Genomic DNA, 27,506 nt, shown 5'->3' with positions numbered 1-27,506 from the left:
CTCTTTCCTCAAAGCAACACACAAAATAAAACTGAAGTGTTGGGGATGCAGCTCAGAAGGTGCTGAAACAAAACCCCCTCGTATAATTCATAGAAGCTTTATTAATATCAGTAAAAATTAGAAGGAGTCAAGATGTTCTTGATAAACAAAGTTCGGTAGAACCATACAATATGGAGTATTAGCAATAAAAAGATAAAAACTGATAAGCCATAAAAAGACAGGAAACTTAACATGTACTGTCAAGGGAAAGAAGACAGTCTACAAAGACTACTTTGGGATACATTCCTAAAACTGAGTTATTTGGTGAAAAAGGGGGTGTGCGTTTAGGGCTTTTTGTTATAAAATGCTCATACAAATGATATGCCAGTTTAATTCATAAGGTAATATATGGAAGATTCCAAAAACTACAGAGGTAGCAAAAAGATCAGTAGTTTCCAGAATTCGGGGAGTAGAGGCACATGAGATTTTTAAGGCAGTGAGACTGTTCTGTTTGGTATCAGGCTGATGGATTAATATGTCAAAACAAGTGTACATTTTAAGTCAGTATTCAACACAAAGTGATCCTAATGTAAGTTATGACCTTTATATAATGGTAATTAATAGCTTGTCTGTTTTAATAATTGCAAGATACTAACGTAAGCTATTAATAATAGGGGATGAGGAGGTGAGGATATGGAAACTACTTTCCATTCAGTTTTTCTGTAAATCTAAGTTTACCAATTTAAAAAAAAAGATGGATGAGCATAATGAATTCATATTTTAAAACAGCAATTTACAATATATTAAAATAACTTATAATTGTATAACAAGTTAAAATGTTTACTGACGTGTTTATGTGCGTGTGTGCGCGCACACACACATACACACATACACACATACACACACATACCACTAAACCACTAAAGCCAGGGCTTTGTATATGCTAGGTAAGTGCTCTATCACTGAGTTCCACCCCTACCCTTTCCCTTCAGTTTTCTCATTCTTTCAAGGACGTTTTTGTTGTTGGGTTTTAAAATATATATATTGTTCCTAACTTTTATTAGTTTTTATGTGTATGGGTCTTTGCTTTCTTTTGTTTGTATATACTATGTGCATGCCTGGTGTCCACTGAATCCAGAGAGGGCATCAGATCCCTTTGCGATGAAATTACAGATGGTTGTTTAGCTTTTCCTTGTGACCCACCACCCTTAACCAGGACCACTCACATGGGCATGAGTGTGATGCTTTCCACCAGAAAATGGGTAATTTACCAGTGGCTATGTTATCAAAGACAGTAACTTCCTCTTTCCCAGCAGCCCTCCTTGACCATTAGCTCCTTAGGTGGAGCCCCATGAGTCCCTTCCTCATGTGTGACTGTTTACGGGCTGGTTGTGTATAAGCCCTGTGTGTGAACGGGCAGCTGTTGTGAATTCATGTGTACTACAGCCATGCCCATAAGGTAGCATTTCATAGGCTGCCTTTTTGTGATCCAGCTCTTACATTCTTCATCTTAGAAATGTTCTGGTTTTATTTATTTATTTCTTTGCGGTATAGTATACATAATATAAAATTTAGCATCTTAACTTTTAATGATTTTCAACTCAAACTGAAATTCTCTTCTGGAGCAATAGTTATGTCTCCAGCAACAAGCAAGCAAGCAAGCAAACAAACCCCCTTGTAGCTAGTGCCTCATGCCTATTTTACAGGGCCCTTCACCTCCACTCCTAGTGAGCATTTCACTTTTTGTCTCTGAAGTTGGTATTCTGGATACTTCATACAAATAGAATGAATGTATTGTGTGTGTGTCCTTTTATGTCTGGCTTATTTCAGTTAAGGATATTATCAAGATTTATCCTTCCACATAGAATGTATTAAGGACTTAATTCCCTTTTAAAGGTAAATTATATTTCTTTGTACATACATATTGTACTTTATTCATTCAGTTTTGAAGGATAGTTGTATTTTCACTTTTCAGCTCTTACGTCGTAGTGACGGATTAGTATGTAGATCTGTCAGTCTGGCTCGGTCTCTTTTGTTCTCTGTATGTATACAAGGAAGTGGGATTGCTGGATCACATGGTAATTCTGGGTTTTAGTATTTTCAGAAGCCACTCTTCCATTTTCAGTTTTTACCATTTTACACATTCGTTCATGAGCAGTGATAAAGGGATCTACTTTCTTCATATCCTACTAATACTTACTTTTTATATTTTGATTGGTTTTATAATAGCCATTCTAAGTGATGTTAACTCAGCTCATTTTGTATCAATCCTGATACAACTGAAATAGAGTTGATATTTTATCCTCCAGCTGCAGGAGTTTAAATAGAACAAATTAGGAAGGACTGTTTGAAGAACTAGGGCAGTGGCTTAGTGTACCAGCCACTCTTTTAGAGGACCTAGGTTCAATCTCCACCACCTGCAACAGACTAACTCCAGACTTAAGAGGTCTGACACCCTCTTCTTGCCTCCGAGGGCACTGCATGCATATGCAGACACTTCCAGGCAAAAAGACACTACACACACGATTTTAAAGACAAGCCAGTCTAACTAAACTGTATATGATTATATAGAGTTAGTATATATTAAATATATTCATATATATTATATATAGTTTTGTGTATGTATTGTGTGCATATGTGTGTGTGTGTACACACACACACACACACACATATATATATATATATATGGGCTGTTTGATAGATGATATTCATCAGATCTAGAGTTGAGGACGTCAGTTGACAAGCAAGATGCTGTGAAATTTTTTTCAAAAATTCACACTTTATTTCTTGATTATACATATCAAATACAATGTTCCCTTTCTAGAATGGTAGTAGTCTAGATTTCTGCAGTAATTTTTAGTCATGTGGCTATTAAATTAATTATGCCTACAAAAACTTTAAACTCAGTTCTTAAATACACTTGTCATGTTTCTGACGATAATAGCCATATGAAGCCATAGGAAGCTTAGGCAGTGCAGCCAAGTCTATTTTATCATTATGGAAAGTTTTGTTTTTTAGGTTGTTACTAGTGTAGGCCTTTATTGCATTGATATTAAAGCAATGTTCTATTAATTAAAAGGTAAAGTGTCACATAGGACTTTAAAATTTGAAGCTTGCTTTACCATAGTATAATTTAATTAGATACTGGCAACTATTCAATAACCATTCAGTGTTCTTGGAGGCTCTCTTGTATATTACTTATATACTGTGTAGGTGCTACCTACTGTGTAGGTAGTTAAGAATATGGATAAGACTCATATATGCTATATATATGCTATGTATGAGCATATATGTACATATACATGCTACCTGTATAAAATATATATTCTTCATAAACCACCTCCACATGTTACTTTTTTTTTTTTTTTTTTTTTGGTTTTTTGAGACAGGGTTTCTCTGTGTAGCCCTGGCTGTCCTGGAACTCACTCTGTAGACCAGGCTGGCCTCGAACTCAGAAATCCGCCAGCCTTTGCCTCCCAAGTGCTGAGATTAAAGGCATGCTCCACCACTGTCCAGCTCACATGTTACTTCTATTACAGATTTTCCCTAGTGTGTTCTGGGAGGCAGTTCATATTTCCCTAACTTCTCCCATTGCTTCTTATAGCTGCCTACCCCACCCTATATCACTGGTAATTCATTGGAAATTCAGACTCAGACTCTGCAGTTGGTGTTATCTTTAGTTCTTTTGTATAAAATGCAGAATAGTCTGTAAGTAATTTCTTCTCCTATTTGTGGTTTGGCTTGCTGAAGAGATAGGTGTCTAGTTTGGGATCTTGTTTAATGATTCGCTTTAAGGTGTTTTTTGACTTCTGTTTGCTGTATTTCCTGTGAACTAGAAATTAGTTCTGAAGACTCGATGGAGGTTAAAGTTAAATAATTTTAGTCTTATAGGAGATACAGTGATTTTTGAATTTTTGGCTTTATGATGTCTGTGTGTCAGTTTTATGCAGTGATTTCTGGCCCATAAATATTTTCCCAACCAATTTTCTTTGGTAATATTCTTTAAAAAAATACTTACTGTTTTCATCTTATGTGTAAGAATTTTTTTTTTATCAACATCTATCTATTTGTCTGGGGTCTGAGGAGGCCAGAAGAGGGCAGTGGATGCTGGACCCTCTGCAACTGAGGCTAAGGGCTGTTACAGGGCACCAAATGGGTACTGGGAACAAAGGCCTGGTCCTCTGCCAGAGCCATCTCAGCCATTGAGCCATCTCTCCAGCCCAGTCATCATTTTAACAGATCACAGTGAGATGGGTTGATTGCATCTTCAATGTACAAGTATTTGTTTTAAATTAGTACTTGGGTTGTGCATTTATTTTTAGTTCTGTTGGTTGTTAAAACTGCAAACAGAACTACTTTGACCCTACTGTCTTGTGAATTGTGGGGTTTAAAAAAATTATTACATTTCATTTATTATAATTGTGTATGGGTATGCAAGTGCCACAGTTTGAATGCGGACACTTGAGGACAGCGTGTGGGAATCAGTTCGTTCCTTCCACTGTGTGGGCCCTGGAGATTGACCTCAGTTTATCAGGTTTGGTGACAAGTACCTTTACCTGCTGAGCTATCTCATTGGCCCAATGAAATATGTTTTTTTTGTTGTTGTTGTTTTTATTTTTTGTTTTTTGTTTTTGTTTTTTTTTGAGACAGCGTTTCTCTGTTTAGCCCTGGCTGTCCTGGAACTCACTCTGTAGTGTCACCAGGCCGGCCTCGAACTCAGAAATCCGCCTGCCTCTGCCTCCTAAGTGCTGGGATTAAAGATGTGTACCACCACTGCCCGGCTGAAATATGTTTTTTTTTCTTTTTTTTTCTTTTTTTTTAATTTATTTTTTCTCAAATCGTAATTCATTCACACAGGGGTTGTAAATACAGAAAGGCAGGATGTGGGGAAGGGAATGACACTGGAGTGTGGGTGTTCAGGGGGAATACAGATATCTTCAGAACCGGGTATTGGCTAGGTGAAGGTTCAGGGGACAAGTCACTATGACTCTGCCTATCTAAGTGCCTATGACTCACTTGTCCTTATCTAAGTTGGTATTGTCTGCCCAGGCTACCTATTTACAAGGTCTATGACTACTCAGGCTTGTAAATTTCCACGAAAGCTGCCTGTTTACATTAGCTTATAGCCATCTGTTTCAATGTTTTTCCACTGAGACCCAAGACTTGGTGTTAGTATACATGTATGACAGGCCTATTGCTGATTTTAGGCCTATGGCTGATTTTAGGCCTTCAGTGTGTAAGCAGGGCTGCCCCTGACATCTCCTCCCTTCTCTAAGTATAGAAGGGCTGTGGTGATTCTAATCTTGCGAAGGCGGAGATAGAAGCCTGACCTCCAGTAATTGAAGGGGACCTTATAATGACTTCAGTCCTTCTGTTGTTGTCCAGTGAGGCATGAGGGCCATACCCGTCCTGATGTCTTTTTCCTGGAGAGGGGATACTTTTGACATCAACCCCTATGCAGTCAGGCTTGTCCCTCAGGGAACCCAGAGAGATATTTTTATCTTTTATTTATATTCCCTTGCAGTGCTTAGCCTCGCAGCCTAAGCAAGAATTCAGATTGCCTGTCAGAGGGGGTTCTGGGTGGCCCCTCTCTGCTTGGTCTAGGGGTAGAAGTCCCCTCTTTTAGGTTGGGTGGAGATGGGTTTTGGAAACACCCTGTATAAAGTAACAACCTCATCTTCAGTCTCATGGTCCTCCGTAGCTAACCTATGATAATGTATCTGAATAAGTTTTGCTACCAAATTATTTATCTGTTGTTTCACAGAGTTAGTCAGCCTATTTGAGGCCCAGGGACCAGCAGAAATAAGCAAAAAGAACCCAAATAATGGTCCCAAGATGGGAGGAAATAGGGTTGGCAACCTTGGAGAGGCTGAAAACCAATTCTTGTACCAGCATTCTTCCGTCTCTTTCTCTCTCTGATTTTTCTTAGGACCTTCACTGACCTATTTCTTGCTCTCTTTAACCCTCCTTGTCTTGTCTATGTAAAGGCAACCTTCTTCTTTAAGGGTTGTACACAGTCAAGAGCTGTATACAGCCTTTTCTATTGTAATAGAGTAAATCAAGTCCAATAAGGATCTTTGAGATTTTAGGAGGTCTCTTCAGACAGTGAAACGAGGGATTTCTTTAGATTAGTGATGTCGATCTCTAGCTGTTTGATGTTCTTGTCAGTGATCCTTCAAAGGTGTGAGTAGTATAAGTTCAGAGGCCAGCATCTGGATTAGAACTTCTAACAGCAGACATCACGGGTGATCCATTTTTACCTGAGATGCTGCCTGAGTTAAAGCTCCTGGGAGTCCCTCTTTCTCTTGGTTTTCTGGGGTTGGGTACAGAACTGCCGCCTGTGACCTGCTCTATGCTCGGGCCCAGACCGGAAGTCCTGAAATATGTTTTTAAAGAGCATAATGATACTTTAAAAATATTAAGAAACAAGAAATAAAAGTTACTCTAAATATTATTTATAGTTATTTGTGATTTATTCAGAATAATGCCCATATTGGCTGTTAAACAGTTCCCTCTCTCTAAAGATTTCAAAATTATACCAGTACGTGACTAGAGAACTCACAGTGTGAAATCTAAACATTAGGTAAATGTCGCTCAGCATTACTGAGCTGTATGAATAGCCACTGCTAATATTATTAACGCAATAAGTTCATGTAACTCCAATTGGGAGCAAAGTAATTTTATCTTTTAGATTATGCTGTGCTATTCTGAATAAAGGTTTGGTTTCTTTCATACTTTTTGCATACCTTTAAATGATTGTTTCTCACTTCCTCTTAGATTTGCAGACTACAGAGTTGGAAATGTCCTAGTTCTTTGGTTTGAAAAATGTGTTTCACTTTAGTTAGAGAGACAGTTAAAACCATATGAGGATTTACACTCCCTATCTGAATAGTGATTATAAAGATGTAAAATCATAGTAATGATTCATCTGAACAATTTATAATAATGATGTTAACTACTGTTTATTAAGAGTATATTATATGCTAGTGTGCTAGGCACTCTATTGTGCTCAGTTCTTGCACAATTCACAGTAAGACAAATTATCAGAGGGTTAGTAATTTTTTTTTGTAGTTAATTGATAAGAGGATTTAACATAGCATTTTTAAAAAAATATTTGTTTGAAATGTTTACATATGTATGTTTACAATGTATTTTGATCTTATTTGCCCTATAATTTCTCATTTGATTTCCCTAGTCTCTTCTCCCATATCTACTTTCCACCTCCATTTCTGATACAGTTTTTAAATGACCTACTGCGTCTAATTAGGGCTACCCTTATGTGTATGGGCCGTCTCTTGGAGGGAACATGTGTAACCTACTAGTTGCTATAATACCCTCAAAGAAAAGTGCCACTCTCTCTTCCACCATTTGTGAACTGGCTGTAGCTTCTCAGCTAAGGTGGGCTTATGAGCCCCTCCTCCATCCATGGTGCAGATTTATTTGAAATGTTTACATGAATGTGTATTGTGTGTAGGGTTATGTGGAGGTGCCTTCAGAGACCACAAGAGGGCATTGGATCCCTGGAGCTGGAGTTTCAGGCAATAGTGTCCTCCCTTGCATGGGTGCTGGGACCCAACCAAGGTCCTTTGTAGGAACACTGGGCACTCTTAACTGAGCCATCTTTCAAAAAATGCTAATGTTTGAAGTATAAAATTTCTAAGACTCTAGTAGGTTTTGATGCAGTTATGGCATAGTGAAATGAGGAAATAACCTGTTAAAAGTATGTGTGGTTGAGCTTTAGTTGGTGGCACAGGCCTTTGATCCCAGCACTTGAGAGGCATAGGCAGGCTGATCTCTGTGACTTTGAAACCAGCTTTGTATGCAAAGTGTTCCAGGGCAGCCAGGACTGTTACACAGAGAAACCCTATCTTGAGGGGAAAATGAAGAATATGGTAGAATTGGACTTGTTTTTCTAGTAGTCAAATATGGCCTTGAATTATGCTGTTTTAACATGGTATAGTTTAGTAGATATAAATGCTTTTGAAATTTTCTTTTTCTTCATCTCTAGATATTCAAGAATTTTATGAAGTGACCTTACTTGATAATCCAAAATGTGTGGATCATTCAAAGCAGTGTGAACCAGTTCAGCCTATGAATACTTGGGAGATTGCCAGCCTTCCAAGCACTGCTGTGACTTCAGAAACCCTGCCCAGCAGCCTTAGCCCTCCAGTAGAGGTAAGAGAAAGTTTTCATAAAGTCATTTTTCAGTGATCAGTTACCTTTTTAAGATGGGTATTTTTGGAAATAATAATGAGATAGAGAATAGAATTAAAATATTCTTTAAAAGTCTAGAGTCTTGATTATTCTGTCTTAGTTTTTAACTTGTTTGAGGTCTTGAAATACTTGTTTTAGGAGCTCCATTTATATAATTATTAATATGGTCATTGTAGTTTGAAAGATGATTTTGCTTGATGTTCTTGCCTAACGAAAGAATGTAATTGTGGCTCTGAGCCTTTACTTATGTTAAGAGTTCTCTGTTGATTGGCTTGAAGGGTTGCATTAAAACTCACTGAAGACTAGCAGTCCTTCCAGTCAGCATTGGCCTTGACATTTTTCTGTAAACTGCTAACTTGTTTGAGTTGTAATAGCTGTCTTGTAACTGGTAATGTTCTTTTTGGCTGTGTTGTATTGTTGCTAGTAGAGTTGGATGCGGTTGCAGCATGCTGTAATGAGGATTCTGCCTGAGAAGCATTAGTCATTTAAAAGTGGCTGTCTTTAAATTTAATTCTAGTCCCTCTGGTTAGTACTAGACTGTGCCTAGAAAATGGAATCAGCTTCTGTTTGATGAGTAATAAGTTAGGGGGGCAGCTGTGTAGCACACTGGGAATAAAGAGTCCAAGTTTTTACTGTCTCTTTTATTTAATATGTTGTTGCATAACTAGCATTTTAGAGTGGTATGATTGAACACATATAATCCCTCTCCTACAGTTTAAAGCTGGGGAAAAAAAAGAAATCTAAAAGAAAATGACTGACCCAGCTTAAGGCTAGCTAGTTTTCACAAGTCTATCTTTGAATATCAAACTTTTTAACATTGAATTTATAGTTCTCTCTGTAACCCTATAGAATCTTACACATTGCTCTATGTATGTATTCTTTTTTTTTAATCTTTTTAAAAATTACTTTTTTCTTGAATAATTTCTTTTATCATCTTCTTCTTTAGTTGATACATTGTTTGCTATAATGAGAGTTCTTCCTGTGGTCTATTTCAGATGCAGTTTAAAATGTCTATAGTTACTACTGTGGTTCAGATAAATTTGTTGCTTCCAAAATAAGTTGCCTGGCATGCCCAAGGCTCTGGATTCAATCCTTACCCAGGAAGTGGGGAGGCCGTGAGGGCTTGCTTGTCACAAGTGATCCTTATAAAAGAAGCTTTATGCCAAAGTTTAGGTCTGCCCTCTGCCTCTGAGAGTGAAGCAGGATGCCCCTTACCAGAGCACATGTCTAGACTCTAGGCTCCTGGCCTCCAGAATGTGAGGCATATGCTTCTCTCTTATATAAATTATTCTTTCATGATAAATCTAGACAGTTATGGCTTTCTAGATTAATTATTTTTATGTATGAGCATTTTGCCTTTATATATGTATGTGAGCCACATACATGCCTGGTGTCCGAGCTGGTCACATGAGAGCATACAGTTCCCTGGGCTGGATATACAGATAGCAGTACGTCACCATGTGAGTACTGGGAATTGAACCCTTTGCAAGAGCAGTAAATGCTCCTAACTATTAAGCCAATTCTCCAACCCCCAGTTACAGTTTCCCTGTTCATTACCTTAGTCCTAGATTAAAAGGCTTGTGTTTTTGTTTTTAAAGTGTCAGGGTTGAAGAGTTGACTTTCATGTTTACGTACTATTTTTTTCTGTTGTTTGCGTATAAGTCATTGTGTGTATCACATACATGCCTGTTGCCTGAGGAGGTCAGAACAGTTTGGAACTGGAGTTATGGATAGTTATGAGCCGCCATGTTGGTTCTGGGAACTGAACTGCAGTCCTCTATGAGAACAACAAGCACTCTTAATCACAAAGCCATCTCACCAGCCCTTCCTTTTATAGATTACTTTAAAATGTCTGCTATAGTACAACCATTAAGTTTAAAAAAATGAACTTTTGGTGATGTAGAAGTATCTCCATATAGATTTCTGTAAAGAAAGGACAACAATGTTGTCTTTGTTAGGGTTATTGCTATGATGAAACACCATAAACAAAAACCAAGTTGGGAAGGAAAGGGTTTATTTGGCTTACAGTTCCATATTGTTGTTTATCACCAAAGGAAATCAGGAAAGGAACTCAAGCAGGGCAGGAACCTGGAGGGAGAGGCATGGAGGGATGCTGCTCACTGGCTTGCTTCTCATTGACTTGCTCAGCCTGCTTTCTTACAGAACCCAGGACAACTAGCTCAGGGGTGGCACCACCCACAATGGGCTGGGCCTTCCCCCATCAATCACTAATTAAGAAAATGCTCTACAACTGGATCTTTTTCTTAATTGAGTTTCTCTCCTTTCAGATAACTCCAGTTTGTGTGTGAAGTAAGACTAACCAGTATAAATGTATTGAGTCTCATCAATATTATGAGGGAAAGTAGAAACTATAGCTTAGTACTTGCCTGGCATGCATGAGGCCTCTTAGGTTTGATCACCAGCGTGGAGGGGAAAGGATTTTAGAAACATTTCTATTTTTATAAATAAGTGAAATACTGATACCAAAATGCTGTACAACCCTAGGTTTTTTTTTTTTTTTTGCCATTTCTTTCTTTACTGTTGAGACATGCTGAAGGCTCAAATGAATGAAGAGTGAGAAGATTTAAATGAAAAAAAATGTTAGATATGATTAGTTGGAAAATGTGTGAGAAAGAATAGGATCACATGGTTGTCCCCTTGAGCAAATGCTCAAGTAATGTTCGAAATTCATACTCATTCATGGATGGACCCTTTAAGAGAAGCATTGGAATACCTCCATGACTTCTAGATTATTTTTTTAATGGGGAAAATGTATATGCCAAACTTGTGAAGTCAGATGTTAGGAACTACTATGTCTGTAGCAAATATCTTGACAGATGTTAGTCTGAAAATGTACATAGTTTAAGACTTACTGATAGTCCATTATGAGCACTGTGAAATGTTTGGAGATGTTTGGATGTGGATTGTTTTGAGAGTATCTCAGTAGAAGACATATATTCTCTTATTATCCAGTCATTTCTTGCTGTGTTTAGATGGGACACTTGGCTAGGTGATCATTAACTTGATCTCTTTTCAGTCATGTTTGAGGCTGAGAAGACTTTGGAGCACACTGACCCAAATTCAAACAAATGCAAAAAGACACTTCTGTTTAACTACAAATTGAATGATAACCTGGAAATCATAAGGTTATTTTGCTTTATACAAGACTTGACTTACTGCACTTATACACTAAATCCTGGGTAGGCAGTCTTTTTTTTCTGACAAAAATGTCATACAACCTGGTCTTGCCTCTTTTACTTAATGTTTGTTTTTACAGAAAGTATTTGACATTGATTAGTTTCTGCAAGAACGTGTATGTTTTCTCTAAATTTTTGCAGTTTAAGGCATCTGTCCAGGTTTTTTTGTCGTATTTATTTATTTATAGTTGGTAACAGATAAAAATCTTGCCAAATCCTTTTTAGTTTAACCTTATGATTGTTATTTTTTCTATTGTAGTAAAATTAAATTCAATATAGTTTATTTTTAAAGTGTCTTATTTTCTTAGTGGCTTTTTTATGTCTGCCTTTTACTTTGAACATACGCCTAGTGAGATGTTTAAATAATCTTTGTTTATAAACTTATTTTTATAAACTTATTTTAGAGGTAAGGGTCTCCCACACCACCCCTGCCCTCCATAGTGTTAATGGTCAGTTGGGGTGGTTTGGATGTGTATGCAGTTCTATGCTGGCCTGCATTGCCTGCCTCCCCCTTCCCTTTGTTGTACTTTTATTCATTTGTTTTAATAAAAATAATTCTGTTGGATTACTTTGAGAAGAATATATGACTTTAAAGAAAGGAAGATAAAGTAAGAGAAATTGCCTAATTTACTGAGATAGGATTACAGAAAGAATCTGCTGTTCTATTCCTAGTATCACATTTTAAGTGGCTGGAAGAACCAAAGGGTTAAAAATGAGACCATGAGCCAGGCAGTTGTGGCACACGCCTTTAATCCCAGCACTTGGGAGGCAGATGCAAGCGGATTTTTTAATTCGAGGCCAGCCTGGTCTACAGAGTGAGTTCCAGGACAGCCAGGGCTACACAGAGAAACCCTGTCTCAAAAAAAACACAACAACAACAACAACAAATGAGACCATGAGAACAAACTTTTCTATGCCTTTAGGATAAAAGAAACCTTTTTTTTTCTGTTTTGATGTTTCAAGACAGGGTTTCTCTGTGTAGCTCTGACTGTCCTGGAACTCACTCTGTAGACCAAATTGGTCTCAAACTCAGAGATCTCCTGTCTCTACTTTCTGAGTGTTGGGATTAGAGGTGTGTGGCATTATCCCTGGCTAAAGGAAATATTTTCTAAGACTTACAAAACAAAGACACAACCACTGTGGAGGTTCAGGCTCAGGATTATAAGTAAACTGGGGAACTTAAATCCTGTTACAAAATAAACTGTAAAAGAAGTCTAGGGCTGGCTGAATAGCTCAGTGCTAGCACATATGAGGGCTTGGGTTCCATCTTTGGTCTGATTTTAAAGTCTGGGGAAAGTGCCTTAATAGTTAGTGCATGCTTGGTATGTATGAAGTCAGATGTCTGATCTCCAAAGATCAAGAATGCTGACTGTAGCATTATTTTGTGGTCTTCACCTTTGGTTGGATTTTAATTATAGAACTTTTATATCTTTGGGTGTGGTGGTACTTGCCTCTGATCCCAGTATTTTGGATGTATTTTGAGTTCGAGGCCAACCTGGGCTATATAGTGGGTGAGCCCCCCCTCCCAAAAAAACCAGCAAAACAACATCATCATCATCATCATCATCCAGCTAACCAACAAATCAGTGAAAAAGAAAAACTTTCACATAGTGCATAAGGACTTTCTTTACTTGTAACTATTTCAACTCAAGAAGCACAGAATACAGTCAGCATTCAATATGAAAGTGACCAAAGGATGTAAATGAACAGCTTGTAGAAAAAATATAGAGCAGTAAACCTGACATTAAGAAATGCAAATTAAACTGACAAGGAATATTGTCAAATAACTAGTTCATTAAAGGCTAGCGAAATGAGTACACAGACATGTGTACTGGCACATGTGGCTGGCAGAGGAGAGCACACTTGCACAGTGATTTTGAGACAGCAGTATACAATCCGGTGGTGCTCATTGGGGTAGTCTGTGTAATACTAATAAATACAAGAGCAGAAGCAGTCTGAATGATTACCAGTAAGGAGCTGGATTAAAAGCATACTATGTCGGTGACATAGTCTAACAGATAAAGGCAGCGACTCAGGACTCACATGGTAGAAAGAGAGAACTGACTTGCACAGTTGTCCACTGATCTGGACATGTGTGCTGTGGCATTGTGCTCATGTTTGCAAGCATATACATGCACACACAAAGTTAAATTTTTAAAGTAAAACATTTTACTGCAGCAATTTTAAGCTAAAATATATTCACACAAAATAAACACAAATACAGATTCTATATGTTTTCTATAGCTGGTTTTCAACTTGATCTTACTTACTATCTTTTGACTTTATGATAGTGTAAAAATGATAGAATTCAGTAGGAACCACATTTCAGATTTTGCATTTTGATCTTTTCCAGTATCCACACAGTGGCTCACAATCATCAGTGACTCCATTTCCACTGCCTGACCTCTGCGGGCGTCAGGCCTTTTGAGTTTGAGTGAAACTCATGCCTCGGAAAGAAGCACTGAGCTGTAGCCCTACCCCCAACCTTACCTTTCCATTCTTGGCAGTGGCAGCATACCACCCCTTCCAGTCAGCCGTGCGGTCACATACTGCGTTTTCAGTGTCATAATTCCATTGTCAGAGTGTCTGTATATTGAATGGAGCAGGCTTTATTCCATAAGGTATGACCGTAAAAAGAAGAAATCTGAGGCTAGTTGTCTGCAAGAGTACATACTTAGTCTTCTTTCAGTACTGTTGTTTTATTGTGTCTGTTACCTGTAGGTCAATGCTCCAACTCATTAGAGGTCAGCCCAACAGGACAATTACCTAAGTATCGTGGGAAGATAATCTGTCTTTCATCTTACCTTTAAAAACAAACAAACAAACAAACCTAGGAGTTTTGGAGGCAGGACAGTTACAAACACATTTGAACTACTAAAGTTTAAAGCCTTCTAAAGGTTAACTTAAAAATGCATTAGAGAGCTCTGTTATGTGCATAGGAGGTATGCAGAGATTCTTCATACTGATTTGTTTTTAGTTTTCCTGTCGTTAATGAAATTAACAACTAATAAGAACCTTTTCATACGTTAGTTCTTTCTTTAATTTTGGATGTATTTGTTTGGTTTTGCCTACATGTACATGTGTGCACAACATTTGTGCCTAATGCCCACAAAGTCAGGGGGTGTCAGACCTCCTGAAAGTGAAGTTACTGATGGTGTGAGCTACTGTGTTGGTTACTGGGGCTCAGAACTGGGTCCTCTGCAAGAGTAACACATGCGCTAAACTTCTGAGAGAACTCTTCAGCACTAGTTGTTCATTTTGATTCTTCAGTGAAGTATCTTTAAATTTCTTATCCATTAAAAAAGTCTTCAATCTTATTGATTAACAAGATTTCTATCTGAATAGAATTCCCTTGTCAAATATATGTAATAAAATTTTTTCTCAAATCCTTGGACACATGCTTCTTCTATTTTTGGGGGAGTTTGTTTGTTTGTTTGTTTTTGTCTTTTGAGACATTGCTGGAGCTCTCTATGTAGACCAGGCTGCTCTTGAACTCACAAAGATTGCCTGTCTCTGCCTCTTGGCTCTCAGATTAAAGGTATGTGCTACTATGCCCAGCACTTCTGTTTATTAATGTTCAAAGTTTAATATAGCCTAATTTATGACTAATGCAAAGTGTTTCTGGTTTCAAGATGACTAAGATTTTCTGCTATATTTTTTTGTTTTTGATTTTCAAGACAGGATTTCTCTGACTCATTCTGTAGACCAAGCTGGTTTCATACTTACAGAGATCCTCTGCCTCCTGAGTTTGGGGAATAAAGGCATACACAACCATCATCTAGCCTGAATTGTTGTTGTTGTTGTTTTTATCAGACACTTTTATTTTGGTTTTCATGCTTGTATGATCCATATTACAATTTTCAGAATGATATAAATTTTTGTGCCATTCTTCAAATTATAGTTGTACCATATTGCACCTTGATGGCTCAGTTCAAAACCTTTAATGTGAAATCTTCATCAATTTCTTGGTAGAAACTAATCTCTGTATGCCTGTAGTTAGCACTTTGTACTTTTTTCTTCTTGAAAGGTGGAGTCAGTGAGATTACCCAAGTTTGTTATTTGGTAATTTTCTTCTGGGTCCCATATTTTACAATTAATTTAGGCCCATTTTATGTGTCTTTAAAATTTTGTTTTAGAAAAACCTTATAGCCACAGAAAAATTAGCGTGTGCACGTGTGCATGTGTGCATGCACATACACACAATGAATCCTATATGTATTCACACTTAGGATTCATTGAGTTTGAGTAAGTAGGTTTATAGTTTTTACTCACAATGGAAAATTTTACCCACTGACTGGGATATGATAACATAGCCTGAAAATCCTAACTACTCTTGAGTCAGAGACAAGAATATTATAAGGCCAGGGGCTGGAGAGATGATGGTTCAGTGGTTAAGAACACTGGCTGCTCTTCCAGAGGACCTAGATTCAACTCCCAGCACACATGTGGCAGCTCACAACTGTCTTTAACTCCAGTCTCAGGGGGATCTTACTCCTTCTGACACACACACACACACACACACACACACACGTGGAACACAGATACATAGCCAAGAAACCCATACACTAAGATAGATAGGTAGGTAGATAGATATAGATAGATGTAGATAGATCTACATTTAGCCAAGAAACCCATATACTAAGGTAGGTAAGCAGGTAGGTAGATAACTAGATGAAAAGGAAAGGGAAGGGAAGAAAAAGGAAGGGAGGGAGGGAGGAAAGGAAGGAAGAAAAGAAGGAAGGAAAGGAAAGGAAGGAAAAGTATTTAAGTCTAAGGCTTGACTGGTCTACAGAGTGTATTCAGGGTCACTGGACAGTTTAGTGAGACCCTGTCTCAAAACTTAAAAATGAGGACTGGAGTATATAAATCAGTGTTTTATAGAGTGTTTGCCTAGCTCGTACAAGATCCTGGGTTAAAAGTGAGAAAGATTTCATCCACCCCCCACACACACACACACTCACACATGGGGAGAGGGACTCTAATTATATATAAATTGGGATTTGTCTCCACAGCTCTCTAGTGTTTTGATTTTCATTTTGGACAGTTTCTATGTCTTAAAAGTTTATCAATTGTAGTATCATTAATTCCATTCAGAAAAATTTTCACTTCAGACATTTGAATGATCTCTAGAAGTTTGATTTGGTTCTTTTTTTTTATTTCCCACTATGTATAATATAGTCATGGTTTTTTTTTTTTTCTATACCTTTATTGTCTTATATTTATGTATTCTTCTATCTGAACATAAATTTATTATTTTTTGATGCTTTTCAAAGCAAATTCCAAACATCATTTTACTATTCCTACATACTTATGGGGACAATTGGAGCTTAATACACACTTACATATTTATAGTCATGGTTTTTTATTTGCTTGTTTTTTTTTTTTCTACTGAACATAATGGGGCAGAACCAAAGTGACTTTTAAATGCACTTGTATACTATTTTTGTCATTTGTCATTTCTGACTCTCATAATGGGCTTTTTTTCTTTCCTTTTCCTGCTCTTTACATGCCTGCTCATTTTTAATAAGTTTGACAGATATTTGTGTATTTTAACCCTTTGTTAAGTATAGGTTATTTTATTTTACTCCTTTAAGTATTCTTGAGCTTTGCTTTGATATATGGTGAATTTACTTGGGAAAAGTTTAAATCCGTTGTTGTACTTTTAAGCTTTTTTCCCCTTGAATACTGGTAATTAGTGTAAGGCTAATTTTCGTCCCCAGGTTGTGGCCATGCTCTTAGTCCTGGCTGCTATTTTGCCTATTAGGAATTGTTCTGTTCTTGGTACTGTGTGAATTCTGGGGACTTAAATTTATTTATGACTTTGCTAATCAAAATGATCAGAGCTAACCTGAGGACTTGAGGGGAGTCCTGCCCATCTTTGGAGCTCTCCCTGTGCAGTTCTGTTTCTTCTGCTTACTATTACCATGAGTTTTGGACACCTTTGTCATACTGAGTTTTCATTCAGGTTTCCTCACATGTTACTGGTCTGTGTTTAGTTTTCCTCTTCCTTTTCTGTTTCCCCAAAACTTGGACTGAACAGTTACAGGGTTAAAAGTTAACCCCTCATAGAGGTTCATTGCTTTATACTGCCTCTCTCAGTACTTGAAAATTACTCCTTTATTTTTGTCCAGAATTGTTGTTTTAGTTGTTTAAGGTGGGTCACTTTGTTCTCTTATTATTTGTCTTGATTAAAAGCAGTTGCTTGCCGGGCGGTGGTGGCGCACGCCTTTAATCCCAACACTTGGGAGGCAGAGGCAGGCGGATTTCTGAGTTCGAGGCCAGCCTGGTCTACCGAGTGACTTCCAGGACAGCCAGAACTACACAGAGAAACCCTGTCTCAAAAAACCAAAAAAAAAAAAAAAAAAAAAGCAGTTGCTTATGTAGAAATCCACTGGTATTTTGAAGTGTTGCTGATTATCTTATGTGCCTTAATGTTAGATGAGGTTATTATCATCCCCAAATGCTTATATTTAGGTCTTTTTAAAGTTGTTCATATTACAGGGTAGCTTCTAAATCATTTCAAAGAGCAAATGACTTAGACAGGAACACATTGGTTTAAAAGACCCCTAGGCAATTCCAGTTTAGGTGTTGATAGGTGGAATAAATGCAGAATTTAATTCAGATTAAATGATCATTCCTGACTATGAGATCCTACATTCAGACTTTGTTGAAAGATAATTGAGTACATTTAAAAGGTAATACAGTTAACTGGTTACATCATAGACATTGCAAATGTGCAGCTACTGTCCAAATAGGGGTAATAGGTGTACTTAAAATGGGTACTAGTAGGAAATTGGGTAAATGGTCAGGTGACATTTTACTTAAAAAAAAAAGCAACATCTCATGAAACTTAGATTCTGTAAAGTCGCCGTTTAAAGTCAAAAAATGTGTGTGCTCGCGCATGTGTTGGGAGGTGGGTATGCAGGCACACATGCACTTCTGTGTTGAGGCCAGAGGATAGTCTTTGGTATAGTTACTCATTTGTTTTTGAGACAGGGTCTTTCATTGGCCTGGAATGTGCTGATTTAGGCTAAGCTGGCTGGCTATCAAGCCCCAGAGATCTATCTACCTTGTCTCTACTTCACCAGTCCTGGAGCTACAAGTATGAATGCACACCTGGCAGCTCAAATTTAAATGTGTGTTCTGAGCATTAAGCTTAGGTCCTATGCTTACAATTCAAGCACTTTATCAACTGAGCCATCTTTCCAGCCCAAATTTGATTATTCACAGGTAGTTTCATTACATGGTTGACTCTAATGTCTAAGATGAAAATAAAGATTCCAACTAAAATTATTTCCTAAACTGTGATTGTTGTTAAATATATATCAAACTGATTCAAATTTAAACTTGGCTTTTTGGCTATTCTATATCTTACAAGTTTAGTTGGCAAAGGTATTTTGGAGATTTTCTTGGGAAAATGAGCTCTCATTTTCAGAATCAATTCAGATTTTCAGTTTTGTAATTGTCTACAGTTAGAAAGGCTACTCAGTCATCAACACATACTGAGGATTAGTTACGTTGTGGTCACACTATCTCACCCATAGGTAATGAGGATAAAATAGTAGGCACAGAAACATTCTTGAGGGTTTTTTTTTTTTTTTTTTTTTTTGGCCTGTTTAGAACTTAAGAGTATTGAGTATAGAAATTCTGACAGAAGTAAGGGGAAGGACTCTTAGTGCCACTGTGTATTTATAAAAAGGAAAACAGAGTCCTCCCCAAGCCCCTACCAGGAAAGAAAAGGACTGGTTATATAGTTTATTAATGGGTTCAAGCCACGTTTCTGATTTGCTATAGGGATTGTCCAACATCTGCTGTTAGGAGGTCTGCCATACTAAGGAAGATCTCTCTGCGAAAGACTATTCCTGGTATCTTAAAGTTTCATGAGAGAAATTTCAGAGCACTAAGAAAGAAAACAATAAATTCTTCTCAAAATAAAATGCCCTGTCAGTACTTTACTGTTGCCTTTATTGTTTTAAAGCAACCATTTTGCTTTAAAAAAATGATAAATTTATTGAAGGGACCAAAATTGCAGATAGTGCTCTTCCTTGCTATGTGCTTCCATAGGGGAGTCAGAAGCTTATGAAATGGAAACGCCTGCCACCTCTGTGTCCTTTTTCTTCTCTGTGAGCCTGTCCAGTTTGCTTGATGATCTTGAGCGACAAAATTTAAAAGTTACGTGAATTCTGGGTTAAAAGAATACTTACTGAGGAGTTTGAAATGGTACAGTTGTAACTGCCTCTCTGTGGTATTCCCTCCCTCTACCTGAGGGACAAGGAATTGGGTGAAGTGGATTTAGTAATACAATAAAGAAACAATCTGTCTTCACTGATAAAATGTTATTTATTTTGGTAAAGAGAGAAAGTGGAAGTTTTACTGATACTTTACATGATTGCTTTGTTCTTCCCGCTCCCCTTCTCAAAAATAACACTTGGAATATTCCATTCATTACTGCCGAGAAAGTCATCACTTTGCAGGCTGCAGCTGCTGAGATGGCTTAGTGGAAGAACTGTTTGCTTGCATTTTTCTAGTGATTCTTTCTTTATTAATTTTTTTGGCCATTCTTTGAATATCCAAACTGAAGCAAACAAGGAGAAACATTTAAATTTGTGTTGGGGAAACCTCCTTGTGGGGCATTTTATCAGATGACTCCCTGGCAACGCACCCTGAAGAGAGGGATTAATGAAGTAGCGTCTGAAGCAGCAGTGGGCTCTCACAGAATCAGCCCGCCAAGTGCCACAGTGTTCTGTTGGATAATTTCAAGTTCTTCAGACACAGATTACATAAAGAAGATTGTAGGGCACGTGATGCATTCTGGCTTCTTATATTTCAGATAGTAGAAAAATTGCTAGCTCTAAGAATGGATCCTGGCGAGATCTTGGCACAGTTATAACTTTTCATCTATGATTTTTTCTAACAACTTTATTTAAAGTTTTGTTGTTGTTGAAATAGGCATTTTGGATAGTTTTGCTTTGTGTATAAAATATTGTAATGGTAGAATAATGGATTGCCTGTGCATCGTAACTACAAAGGTAAGATATGGTATGATTTTCTGTGTTCATTTTTAAAGATATAATCATTGTTAGATGCTTGAAAACAGATCTTGAATCTATGTAATGCATAGTTAGCAAAGGCAATAGTTTGAAATGTATTTAAAGTAGATTAAAAATAGTGTGCTAAACTGATTTTTTTTTCTCTGCAAGATTTACAGGAAGCTTTCCTCTTAACAGCACCAGTCTGGAAAGCCTTCATATGCCCAGGTCTTGTATTTCCTCAGAGTAGTTCTCTTCCACTTGGACATGTCATGTTAGCTGCAAGTGTAGTTCATTTTGCAAACAGTTTCTGGACTCTTCTTTTTAAACAGTCTTGTTTTTGATGTGTTGTTAGATGGATACTCATCTGGACTGGGGACCTGGAACTTGCTCAGGTACTTCTGGAAGCTCTTTTTAAGGCTGCTCTGCTTTTTGTCTTGAGTACAGCACGCCTCACTTAGTCTCCAAGCAGACTACTTTATAAATTTTAGGTGCTTACATTTAAACTTTAGGTTTGGATTTTCAAAACAGGAAGTACCCATTTTGGTTTTTATTTCTACGAATTAATGTTACATAGTGATTTTTAGGTATAACTGTTGAGACTTTAAGATTACGTTTAGTGATAAAAGAATAAGTATTTCTGAAAGCAGGCTATTATTATTTCTGTGTAATGAATTAGAAGAAAAGTGGGAAAATTGTGGTATTGAGTTCTTGTTTTGTTTTATTGCATGTAGATCTTTAGTTCAGGTAGCAGTCTGATCAGATACCAATGTGCCTGTGATGTGGCTGGTCCTCTGCTGTCCTGCAGGACTTTTTTGTTTGTTCTCTCTCTCTCTCTCTCTCTCTCTCTCTCTCTCTCTCTCTCTCTCTCTCTCTCTCTCTGTCTTTCTCTCTCTCTGTCTTTCTCTCTCTCTGTCTTTCTCTCTCTCTCTCTCTCTCTCTCTCTCTCTCTTTCTCTCTCTCTCTCTCTCTCTCATATCTGTATTTGGCTTTCTCCTGTGAATTACCTTTTGTAATTTCATTTAGTTTAATTTTTTGCTTCCAATCTTATAGCAAAGTTATATCTCTTTAGTCTTAATTTGATAGAATTAGATTTATTTTTGCATTTAGCTTTTTTAAGCAGAAGACAACAGATTTTATTGCTTAAAAACCATTGGATATAATCACTTACCTTAAAATATTTATAAATTATTATGTAACTGTGAAAGCAAAAATAGGAAAATATGTAGGTTGGAAATTAGGAAGCATAAAACATTTGTAGTTTTGAAAATGCTAAATTAGAATCATTTATTCTATGATTAGAAATAAACCTCTTGAACATTTTTAATCAGTTGCTACAGCAAGATGAACAAATTTTTTTTTCCTCCTCAACTAAAGGCTTCAGTGCATGCTCCCTCCCCCTTCTTGTCTTCCGGTTCTAGGGTCCTTTCAGATTTTTGGAGAGCATTATGGTGTATAAAATCTGACAGTGTAGTTGGTATAATTTTATCGTGTTAATACTAAACACCTCAAGTAAAATTTTTTTTCATCATCCGCCTCCCCTTTCTCCCACTTGTGTAGGCACAGTGAACTAGGTAGGCATGTTGCATCATTGCTACCATGGATACCCTTAAGAACAGGCATGTGGGTTGAGCTAAAGCAATGATGATTAGCTTTCTAGTCCCCCCCATAACTATAATAACTATATGTTCTTCACAATGAAGACTGTTATTTTAAAATGCTTTCAAATGACTAGGTTGTGAGATGGTATGACTAAATCTTCACTGTTATTGAACTGCTAAATCTTGGCCTCAATCTACAGTAGTATAATTGGCATTTACTAATTTAGGACAGTCATAAATAGCCCTACGTTCCTCTTCTGATTAATACATTCCTTAAAAGGAACTAAGTTGATTTCCCTGAGACTCAGGACCATGAATATGTCAGGCAAGTGCTCCACCACTGAGCTACATACCCAACCCTGATTAGTAAATACATTTGGAACAGAAAGGTAGTAGGTTTTAAAACATACTTCCTCCTTGAATTAAAAAAAAAGTCGTGTTGGGTTTAAACACTTTTCAAGAGAAAAGAGCACTTACAGTATTGCTATTTTTACTTACATTAATACAGGTTATATATTATTTAATCAGCTTGGGTATTTTCTTGTGTGTCTCCCATATAATGTCTTAGAAAACAGTTTAGTTTTCTCCTTGAGAGTTTTTAGCTTCTTAACTAGTGGTTTTATAAATATATTAGTGTGAAGGTAGTATTAGGGGCTAGGCAGAGAAGTACAGTTTTACCAGGTTCATTACCACTGTAGGGGAGCTGTTACCACACTAGATCGAAGGAGTACTTAGGGACTATTACTAAATAGCTTGGTTTGTTTGTTTGTTTATAGTAGAAGTAAAGTGCCATGTGTCAACTGCAGCTCAGGGCGTCTACCTTCTTCATGGAGGATTTTATCTGATCAATAACTGGGAGGAAAGCAGAGAGGAGGAGCTAACAGATACAATGCAGTATCAGAATTTCTTGTAGGACCCTATCTTTTTCCACCTTTGGTTACAGTAATTTTTGATCATGTAGTTAGAGAAGCTTTTCTCTATGTCTTCTTAGGATCATTTAATAGACTGACAGATGGCCGAGAGTAGAATGGGAAAAAAAGAGAAGTATTGTATATAGGTCCTTAATTAACTCTGGGAAGGAGAAACTCAACTCTGCAGCTCAAGAGATTTGCTTATACTTAGTGCCAGTTGCTAATATGTATCTATTTTTTTTTTAGGATTTAATTTTAGTTTGTGTATATGGTTTTTTTTCTGCAGTGTGTGTGTGTGTGTGTGTGTGTGTGTGTGTGTATGTGTGTGTGTGAAGTGCACATACAGTGCCCAAGGATGCCAAAAGAGGGTAATGGATACTCTGGAACTGGAATTATAGACACTTGTTAATTATGTAGATATTGGGAATTGAACCTAGATTCTTTGGAAGCTCAGGCACTACTCTTAACTGCTGAGCTGTCTCTGGTCCCAGTTGTTAGTACTTTTATTATTTAATTTGCCAAATCTAGTAGCTCATGTTAGGTGCTGTCAGGATAGTTTATATATACATATACATATACTTATACATGTACTTGTACATGTGCATGTACATATACTATACATATACATATATTAATTCCCAATTAAAGAATTGGCAAACTTTTTGCTTTAAGAACTACCCCATGTTCCCGTTATTCTCTGTTAATAGGGCTTTTCCTAGTTCTTCTAAGGTTTTTCTTTTATCTTTGAGGTATATGTGCGTAGCAGTTTCCAACTTGTGACCTCAGAGCTTACCCTTCCAACTCCAGGTTGTGGATAGCTGCATCACGCCTCTACTACTTAGTTCTGCTGCCGCTGTAAGAGCACACCTACTTCTTCTCACACACAGTAGACCGTGTGTGCACTTCTATTCTTTAGAACTGAAAGTATCATGAAAGCAGTGTTGTTTTGTTTTCTATGGTATATCTGCCTGCCTAAATGTTCAATATATAGTAGGTACTCAGTAAATATTTGTTTTGGGTGTAGCTTTGGTCCAGATAACCCAAACTTGAGACCTAAAAAATTACTTAATTTTGTAATGCACTCACAGATATTTCAGAAAACTGTCATTAATATTTTATTGGGGCTGGAGAAGTAGCCTAGTGATAAGAACTCTGGCTGCTTTTCCAAGGTTTGGCTTCAGTTCCCAGCACCCATATAGTGGCTCACAACTGCAGTTCCAGGAGAGCCAATAACCTTTGCCGGCTTCAGTGGACACCAAGCACACAAATAGGGCACAGACTTACATGCAGGCAAAACAGTCACACACATAAGCTACAATATTAAAAGTTAATTATTCTGTATCTTTTTTAGTAATAAATTCAGAGGGATCCAGAAAGTAGGTTTTTCTGTTATTTTCACACATTTTAAAAAAATAATTTATTTTCATTTTGTGTGCATTGGTATTTTGCCTATATGTATGTCTGTGTGAGGGTGTCTGATCTCCCCAAACTGGAATTTTGTGAGCTGCCATGTGGTCTTGGGAATTGAACCAGGGTCCTCTAGAAGAGCAGCCAGTGCTCTTAACTGCTGAACCATCTCTCCAGCCCATTTCTTGTTTGTTTGTTTGTTTGTTTATATCCCAACTGATGCCCCTCCATCCTGGTCCCCCAGAGTCTCTCCTCCCATCCCCCTTCCCCTTTTCCTCTGAGACTGTGGGATTCTTCCTGGCTGTTCCCCACCCTGGTTCATCATGTCTCTGCAATGTTAGGCACATCCTCTCTCACTGAGGTCAGTCAGGTAGCCCCAGCTCCAGTCGTTGTGGGACCCACGTGGAGACTGAGCTGCACATCTGCTTTCTTATTTGGCTACTCCTACTTAAATGCTGGAACAATCCATCGACTATGTGAAGTTTGTACTTGTTTTTGTATTGTACTAGAACTGAGAAACAGAAAACTTTCTCACGTTAGTGCTTTCTGTCTCTTGAGCTGCAGAATGTCAGCAGCTTCACCCTTGTCCAGTAGAATTCATGCAGTTATGGAAACATCCTGAAAATGGCACTGGCATGTCTACTAGCACTTGAAAATGTAGTTAGTTTTTACAAAGAAACATAGTTTCTAATTTAATTAGTGTTATTGGCCTGTAACAACCATTCTTATTCAGCAGCTAATCTTTCACTTTCTGCTTCTGTACTTTTTAAAACATAGTGTTTGAGGAATAAGCAAACAAACAGCATGCTTGTAATCCCAGCTTCTGAGTGGTAGAGGCAAGAAAATTGCAAGTTCTAGGCCAGGCTGGGCTGTTTGGCAAGACCCTGTCTAAATATAACAACAAAATCAAAACTCTCACTAAATAACATAGATAACCAGGCATGGTGCTTCCCTATTATCCCAGCATTCAGGAAGCAGAGGCAGGGCTGGAGTGAGACTCTGCCTCACCATCTCTCCTCCTCATAGGATATGGCACTGTCTCATTTTTATCCTCTCTCTTCTAGGGGAAACTGGATTTTTTGTTGTTGTTTTTGTATGTTTGTGTGTGCACATGTGTACACACATGTTGAGGCCTATGTTCTTCCTCAGTCACTTTTCATTTTTTGAGACAAGGTCTCACAGGACCTAATCCTCTTTCAGCCATCAAACCCAAGGGGTCTTCTTGTCTCTGCCTTCCAAGTGCTGCAGTTACAACGCACACTGCCTTGCCTGGCTTTTTCCATTGGTGCTAGGGATCTCTTCAGCTTTATGAACTGAGCTGTCTCTCTAGCCTCAGAAACTGTTTTTCTTTGTTCTCTTTTTCCAGAACTTAATACAATTACAAGTAAAAAGAATGTTTTTTATTTTTCTCTTATACAATTGATATTGTATTTTACATTTATGTAACTTTTCACCCTTTGTTGATTTTACTTAGAAACTTTTCCTCAATAATTTGTGTGTATGTGATTATATTTAAGTAAAATTGGAATTTAGATCCGTACCAATTTTAGGAAAAAATTCTAGATCTTTAAAAGATACATGCTAAAGTTTGAGTGATAATGCCACCCTCCAAATTCGAGTTAAAACTTTACACATGCAGTGTGTAGATGTTGAGAATTGTGGCTTTTGAGAAATGATTGTGTTGTGAGTAATGGTTTGGCCTTGAGACATTAGTACCTTGATGAAAAGGCTCAAGGTTGAAGGAGCCTTTTCTGTCTTTCTACCCTTTCAGCCTTCTGGCTCTTTCAGATACTTGTCCAGAAGGTGTTCTGGTACTGTGCCTCCAACTTCCATACACATAAGAAATACATCTCTTTATTTATTAATTACTTAGTCTGTGGAATTATAGTATAGCAACACAAATGAGCTGAAATAATTGTAAAGCATATGTTCAGTGAACAGAACGATTGTCTCTAATGTTTCACTGTTAAAACTAGGGCCTCAGTAAGCAATTTTGTTGTTTTGTATTTATGAAGGTCTTGTCTGCATATGTGGCATTGCTAGTTGAGAGAAAAATGTAGCTTAATTTTGGTACCTATTGTTAAGTAACTCCATAGGAATTCTACCATTTTTGCATCCTTATTAGCAGTGTATGAGAAAATATTTTTCTGCAAATTAGCAAAAGAATGAGTTTTCAGATTTTTCCTTCTTTGCTGGATGAACATTGTTATATAAGTGAAGTTTTAATTTGCATTTCTTTATGGTATTTAAACAAGGTTTATTATATACTGTATTTGTAGAAGTAGTCTTTTTTTTTCTTTTGGTAATTTGTAAGAACTTTTTCATTTTAATCAGAGATTAACCTTTGTCTGATGTCAGTGAGTGGATGGTTTCCACTTTGTCATGGATCTTTACTCACAGGGTCACTCTTCAGCCTCCCTTTTCAGTAAAATGTTTTTTCTATATTGTTACCTATTTGTTCTTGTCATTTCTTTAAAAGTTCTTATTTGCCTCCATCCCAGTGAATTGAAATTACACCTAGTAAATTTTCATGTCCTCCATTCTCTTTCTAGGAAGTCAGTCTGTTTCACTGGTCTGTTTATGAACCAGCTTGACAGTGTTTTACTGATTGAAGCTTTATTTAGTATCATTTAGAATCTAATATGTTCTTATTGCTTAGGATTGTTTTAGAGCTCTGCTTACTTCAATCTTACTTACTCTTTGTTTGAGAAAGGGTCTTGTGTATCGTGGACTAACCTTGAATGCATACTCCACAAGTTTCCAAGTGTGTACTACCCCTAGCTTCATTTATTTTTCTATACAAAATTTGGACTCAACTTATTAAATTTGTTAAGAATTTTGCTGTTGAGAGGCTCTCTAAAAAAGTCGCCTGGCATCCTTGGGAATGTTTCTTGTCTAGTTCAGAGAGGCAAGAGAGCTAGGTAAATTCATCTCTTCTACATCTTTCCAAATACTAGTATGAATTAGCTATAAGAAGATTCTGTAGAGCCAGTGAGATGACTCAGCAGGTAAAAGTTCTTGTCATGCCAACCTGACCACCTGAATTTGATCTGCAGAACCCACAGTAGAAAGAACTGAAAGTTGTCCTTAACCTCCACATGTATGTTGTGGCATGCGCCTCCACACACACACACACACACACACACACACACACACACACACACACAC

General features: G+C 37.3%; 1 protein-coding gene across 7 annotated transcripts in view; it reads left to right on the top strand.

Annotated features, from left to right (window-relative positions):
• Positions 1 to 27,506, top strand: part of Dlg1 (discs large MAGUK scaffold protein 1) — a 193,860-nt gene that overhangs the window by 12,613 nt on the left and 153,741 nt on the right. For all 7 annotated transcript variants that reach the window (XM_028753793.1, XM_028753792.1, XM_028753786.1 and 4 more), the window contains exon 4: positions 7,988 to 8,154. In XM_028753793.1, coding sequence (XP_028609626.1) covers positions 7,988 to 8,154 — 167 coding nt within the window. The remainder of the gene's footprint in view (positions 1 to 7,987; positions 8,155 to 27,506) is intronic.

Source organism: Grammomys surdaster, unplaced genomic scaffold, assembly GCF_004785775.1.
Source record: "Grammomys surdaster isolate TR1022 unplaced genomic scaffold, NIH_TR_1.0 125956, whole genome shotgun sequence".
In the NCBI taxonomy this organism is placed as follows: domain Eukaryota; kingdom Metazoa; phylum Chordata; class Mammalia; order Rodentia; family Muridae; genus Grammomys; species Grammomys surdaster.
This window is presented reverse-complemented; position numbering and strand designations above follow the sequence as displayed.